General features: G+C 41.2%; 1 protein-coding gene across 1 annotated transcript; it reads left to right on the top strand.

Annotated features, from left to right (window-relative positions):
* Positions 1-629: 629 nt before the first annotated feature.
* On the top strand, positions 630-6,943 carry LOC101851919 (the record flags this gene model as incomplete). Its single annotated transcript, XM_005113339.3, is given in 6 exon segments — positions 630-738; positions 2,735-2,929; positions 3,957-4,010; positions 4,858-4,950; positions 5,749-5,910; positions 6,833-6,943. Coding segments are annotated over 6 exon segments (621 nt in total), but the record flags the coding sequence as incomplete, so codon positions are not given.
* Positions 6,944-7,027: the final 84 nt, after the last annotated feature.

Raw genomic sequence — 7,027 nt, 5'->3', positions numbered from 1 at the left:
CTCGACCCCCACCCCCCCAAAAAAAGAAAAACAAAACAAATAAACAAACAAAAAGTGTTAATGCACTGGGTTTTTAAAGTCATCAGATCGACGTCTGTTGATAGCCAAGTTTCTTGCCGTTGACCTTGCCATTGCGCAAGGATTGTCGGGTCAATCCACAGAATTTACACTATCTCAAAGCTGATTAGCTACTGCAGTGATGAAGCTTAAAATAAATCCAAAACAAAAACACAACACCATATAAGGTATGCTTAAAAAATGACAACGTCTTCAAAACAATACGGAGATTATTTCGTGATCGGTTGTGAGACTTCTGGTTTTACAGCCCTATGGTGACCTCTGACCAAACACAAACCTGTTGCGATTTTGTTAACAATATGAAGAACAAAAAGTGGGCACTTTTTTAAACCTTATCTTTAATCATTATCCAATATTATCTAACAAACAATTATCACTGCCCCCCTTTTGAGGCAATAAATGAGAACTGGTCATGCGTGCAGGAGATTCATAGATTGCTTAAAAAAGACGTGCCGAACGTCTTGTCCTCCATGCCCCCTGAAGACCAAAATTGTCAAGACCGCCTGAGACAATCCCCTGAAACGGCGCCCACTCACTCCAGCGTGTATAAAAGGTCCGCGTGTGGTTTGTTTATGCATTTAGGATCGCATGACTACTTAATTCCTTCCTTCGAACACTTTGTGAGAAAGAGAAACCAACAACTTTACAGCCAACATGAAGGTAAGTCAGAATAATACTAGGGTCGAATAGTCGGACAGGAAACGAGAGGTTGAGATTTAATAAGTAAATAAATGTTAATAACAAATAGCATTGATTTATAAAGCGTTAGCTTTTGTGATCGTTTTTTATTCGGAAATAAATACAACTATTAGCACTAATTACTGAACAATACATTCCAACGAAAACCGTTTTCCACATTTCAGTTTCTATTCTTATTATGTGACCTCCCGCTTTTCTCCTATGGCCTATAATTACAAATAACTGAGGCAATTATTTAGAGAACAAGAACAAAATAGTTGTAAGTGAATTGAAAACAGCAGCATCTTTATCAGCATTAACAACAAAAACAGCAGCAACAATAAAGACAGCAACAACAATAATAACAGCAGCAACAGTGACAGCAGCAGCAATGACAAAAGTGACAACAACAATAACAACGGTGACAACAATAGGGGAAACAACAATAACAACAACAGAAACATTGACAAATGAAAATGACAAAAACAACAATGACAAAAGTAGCAACAATAACAACAACAATGACAACAGCTACAACAATAACACAAGCAGCAGCTATGACAACAGCAGCAGCAATGACTACAACAACAACAATAGCAGCAGCAGCAATGAATGCGACTGTCCTGACCATACTGTGACAAATGTGTCGTAAACATTATTATACTCATCCAAACAACGATGTAAATGGCTATGGAAAGTGTAAACAGCAAACCAAAACTAAAAACAATATAAGAGGCCAGTAATTACAAGCCTTCCCGACTACTACAACCACGACAACGACAACGAAAATGACAACGACAACTATAACGACAACGATAACAATGACCTTAGATAACGACAAAGATAACGACAAAGATAGCTACAACGATAGCGACAGCGATAGCGAAAGTATAGATTATATTCCATGCTGGGGTTCTCCTCAATAATTAGCCTCCGTTGAGTGTGGCGCCACCTGCCGTCCTTGGTATCATCACCAGTTTATTTACTTCACTAAATGGAAAACGTTTCCTAGTTGTTACTGAAACGTGGAAAAGGCGGTAAATGCCATGAGACAATGTGACTTTGTACTACGCAGTTGGATTCTTGTGAAATCGACAAACTATCAAGAGCGGGTGGTATAAGCCCCACTGGTGGGTCTTTCTTCTTTACTTTCCCTCTGTTGTTTAGCACTAAATGACCATTATTGTGTCGATGTGCTTCTCTTTATTCAAATAAACAAAAACAAAAAGCAAAAAGCAACAAAAGAGCCATCTAGCCCTAATCTCTTACTCATGATATCGGAGGGAAAAGCGCCTTTGTATTTGTATTCATTTTGAAAATCACAACGTCCGAGTATGATAGAATAGGATGTTGATACTGAGGCTTAACATGCAATGTTTTGTGGTTAGAAACGGTGTGCACAATAACTTCTGTACGTGCGCTTCCGAAGGTTTGTCCATGGCACACGAACTCCTCTTTGCAATAATCGCATCCCCAAGTTCTCAACTATAGAAGAAAAAAAACTGTGTTGATAATGCTGTAAATCAGCTACCCAATCAATCAATCAATAAAACTGCCAAGCTTTTTTCTCTGTTCTGATTTCTTTCTGCAAGAGCTTAGCACCGGACTAAATCCAAGAGGATTATTTCGATTGTTTGTGAGGGTTTCAGGGTATGTTTTGTGGTTTAGACCAGCCTCTTGGTGGTCAGACATTTATTTTGTCGCCCCGGGAAACTCGAAAGAAAGCTTCATGAAATCGTATTGTTTCTCGTCATTTTCTTTGAATATAAACCCAGAATGCTCAGAGCAAATGATGGCCAAATCCGATTCGACAGTACCATAAAACACTACGTTAAATAAAAAAAGACCCCAACCAAAACAAACAAACAGGACCCAATGAATTGTCTGAGTAGGTGAAGCCTGTCTTACAACCCCCTCCCTCCCAATCCATGCAATTACCATAATTGTATCATCTTCCCTCTCGTTCTCCCCTCGACAGCTCATCTTCGTCGTCTGTTTAATCCTGCCGCTCATTTCCGGCGCCGTGTTGACCGGAGGTATCAACAACGACTACACGACCTCCTTGGATGACCCCAACGTCAAGTTCGCCGTGGACGGCATCAACAGCTACTACAAGGGTCTCGGCGACAGCACCTCCCGCACTGCCGTACGCCTCGTCTCCGCCTCTTCACAGGTGAGCCTTTAAAGCTGTCCGTGGGTGGTTAGCGGGCGCCCTGCTGTGGTTCGCCCCTTCTTCCTTAGCAAAGATTTGATGTCCTCGTCTTTTCTCCTTTTTTGACCTTTTTTATTTGCCCTTTTTTATACTCTCGTGGAACGTGATTATCCTTCGGCACTTTGTATAACCAATTTGTGTTGCAAATGCCGTAAAACTCTTTCTAACACTATAATTCAGAAAGCACGTTTTAGAGAAGAAAAAAACCCAGTTTCAATTCTTTCACAAAGAGTACCGACGATATGAATCTTTTTCCTTTAAAATAGCATTTATAATTTGAATTTCGGCCAAATTTCTCAGGTATATGTAACCGGTCAACAAGTTAAGAAGGTGTAGCAAATATTTTTCAAAATTTGGGACTTTGTGCATCTGGAGAGCTGGCTGACACCATGCAGATGATCATGAATAGGATTTGTGACCACATCCAATGTCAACGGGCTGGACTAGTTTGGAGATGAGAACATCTCGTAGGAGGGAGCGGGAGAAAAAGGAAGAAACTGAGGAATTTGCGAGGAGAGGAGGACTGAGAACTAGGAGGAGAAGGAGGAGTAGGAGGACTGGGAGGAGGAGGGGCATGAGACGAGGATCAGTTGACGGAAGAGGAGTTGGAGGAAACGGAGAAAAGGGGGTGGCAAAAGGAAAAGGAGGGGGAGAAAGATTTAATGCAAATAGTAGGAGATGGAGGAGGAGGAGGAGGAGGAGGAGGAGGAGGAGGAGGAGGAGGAGGAGGAGGAGGAGGAGGAGGAGGGGAGGGGAGCGAAGAGCAGGCGATGTAATGTGAACCAGAGGAAGGGAAGCCGTGAAGAAGGAAACCAAGGAGGAGGTAGAGGAGGAAAACTTAGGCTTTCTTTTCCATTCAGAACTAGAATAAGAATTAAAACGGACACACACACACAGATAGGTTGTAATTTAGACAACTTGTGTGATCTTTTTTTTCATGTTCTTCACTCCTGACTACCTGACTAAATTTCTATCACGGCGTCCTCAGGTGGTCTCAGGAACTCTCTACAGGTACACCATCGAGCTCACGAACGGAGAAAATGTAAGTTTTGTATGTGTGAGGAAAAGGTGTATAAGTGCGTGTATACTTTAGAAAGACTTGGACAGACAGACACTTGGACAGGCAGACACACACTTGGACAGGCAGACACACACTTGGACAGGCAGACACACACTTGGACAGACAGACACGTGGACAGATAGAGTGGCAGAGGTCATTGCAGCTTCACATCCTACAATGATCAAGGCACTTGTTGTTTTTGCACTAATTTCTACCTCAACTTCCAGTTAATTAAAAACACACCTCTTGTCTTAACCACAAACCGATCAAATTCACACACTCACTGATACACTATCGTATCTAGGCTTAGCAAACGGTTTTAGCTCATTACACCTGCCAAAGTGAAAATAAAGACCCCATTTTCTTCCTTCAAACCACTTTAGCTGTCACCAGTGACAAAAACTACACTCGAAGATAAATAATGTTCAGCGAAGTACACTTGTTTAATTTTCGTTACAGTAACCTTTTCCACGTTTTCCAGGACTCGACGTAGATGGTTGGCGGGTGCTATGGTGTGGTTTGCTCCTTTTTTCAAATCAAACATCAATCGTCCTTATGTCTCCTCCCTCTTTTCAATGTATGTGACTTTCTAACCCCCTAGCAGCACCTTTTATCTTCGGCACTTATGTGACCTCATTGTGTTGCAAGTGCCGTAAAACACTTACTAAAACAAATCCGTCTGTCTTTCCTATGTACGGTACTCTCCAAGAACACCTCTTATCTTCGGCATTTATATGACCTAATTGTGTTTCAAGTTCCGAAAAGAACTTTACTAAAACTAAAACCTCTCCCCATCCTGCTCCCCTCGCCTTGATGTTGCCACCTACAGAAAGAACAGTGTGACGTGAGAGTGTGGAGCCAGCCTTGGTTGCCAGAGGGACAGAGAACCGTGCTGGGTGGCGCACCCAAGTGCACGCAAGTGGTGAGAGCTAATATCAGCTTAGTTCTTCAAGAGTTTTACTCTTTAACCTCTTCACCGTCAGGTCCTAGACATCTTGGGCCCTTTGGTGGATATGAACACAAGGCCTGGTTGTGAAAGGGTTAAGGACGAAGCGGCCGCACATTATGTTCGAGCAAAAGTAGACTGAAGTTAATGTTGCTACTAATTTTGAAGAGCCTTTTTACACAAATCAAAAAGGCGTTTTTTCACAATTAATGGCATGCTTGTTGTTGCATAGAGATTTTTGAGTAGTTTCCAGGGTATATTCTCTTGTTAGATCAGACTCTTGATCAACAAACGTTTTTGTGTGCCCCCCCCCCCCTTACTAAATTTGGGATAAAAGTAGACTGTGATAGTAAAATTGAAGTAAAATCTGTTTGGGTTATTCAATTTTGTCATCATTATCATGATTATGAACATATTCAACGTTTTTGTTCCTCATTTCTTCCTCCTTTCTTCTTCCTTCTTCCTCCTTCCTTCAACATTCTTCTTCTTCTTCTTCTTCTTCTTCTTCTTCTTTCTTCTTCTTCTTCTTCTTCTTCTTCTTCTTCTTCTTCTTCTTCTTCTTCTTCTTCTTCTTCTTCTTCTTCTTCTTCTTCTTCTTCTTCTTCTTCTTCTTCTTCTTCTTCTTCTTCTTAATTTTATTATTATTATTATTATCATCATCATTGGTATTGTTATTATTATTATTATTATTATTATTATTATTATTATTATTATTATTATTATTATTATTATTATCCACCCCTCTTAACCCCCTGCAACCGTGTGGCTCCATAGAAAGCTCCGTCTGCCCGGTCAATGCTCGGAGCACCGGAAGTTGTGTCAATAACTGAAGAAGATGTCCAGTCTGCCCTGGGCGCCCTGGAGCAGCGGCAAACTGCCCAGTCCAACGGTCTGGTCTACCTCAAGGCTGTCTCGGCAAAGAAGATCACGAAACAGGTCAGTGGGGATTGCTAGAGAGGGGAAAAAAGCTACTGTGGGGAGAGAGGGAGGGAGGGAGAGAAAGTGGACAGGGAGGGGGCGGGGAGGTGAAAGAAGAGGGAGTAATACATATAATGTTATGTACACCCGCACCCAATTCAATACACCCATAATGTGTATATCATTATGGGATGTTGTATCGTGTATCCCTCTCAGCCAGGGTTTGCACTGACAGACAGGGCCAAAGCCCGCTTCCTAAAGATCTAGATTTTGTCGATGGTGACGTAGAAACACCAATACCAATCTTTCCTTTTTTTTACATAGACACTCATAATGATATACACATATTTTTGCAATATATACTTTTACATATTTAATGTTTTTATATAATTACATTTATATGTATTTATATAATTGTATTTATATGTATTTACATAATTGTATTTATATGTATTTACATAATTGTCTTTATATGCATTTATATAATTGTATTTATATGTGTGTGTAAAAAGTTGTTCTCGCATCCCATCCAGACATTGGGGATTGCCTTGTTAGTGAGACAACTTCCTGGACTTTTGGCATATTGTGGTAGGGTGGCCATATGTGGTTGTATATACAATGTATAATATGTGTTAGAGTGTACATTTACACAAATGTATACGCACACTGGGCTCGTGTGTGTGTGTGTGTGTGTGTGTGTGTGTGTGTGTGTGTGTGTGTGTGTGTGTGTGTGTGTGTGTGTGTGTGTGTGTGTGCGTGTGTGTGTGTGTGTGTGTGTGTGTGTGTGTGTGTGTGTGTGTGTGTGTGTGTGTTTGCATAATAAAGGTAATTAATAAAATCTAAATATCATATTTTATGGGTAAGGGTTTAGATGCCTCCGATAGTGTGTCTATATTATTGCACAAACAACGATGTTCAAACATGTCTCGCGTCTCGGCAGGTGGTGAACGGCCTCGTGTTCTCCTTGACCGACGTAACTTTCTACGGCTCCTCTTGCTCCAGAACCCCTACCGACAGGACGACATGCTCTGTGGCCGCTGATGCTTCCTTGGTAAATTATAATAAAAAAGGGCTCTCGTGGCCTAGAGGTTAAGGTGTTGGCCTCTCATTCAAAGGTCCCGGGTTCGAATCCGGG

Source organism: Aplysia californica, unplaced genomic scaffold (assembly GCF_000002075.1).
Source record: "Aplysia californica isolate F4 #8 unplaced genomic scaffold, AplCal3.0 scaffold02010, whole genome shotgun sequence".
Lineage (NCBI taxonomy): Eukaryota > Metazoa > Mollusca > Gastropoda > Aplysiida > Aplysiidae > Aplysia > Aplysia californica.
This window is presented reverse-complemented; position numbering and strand designations above follow the sequence as displayed.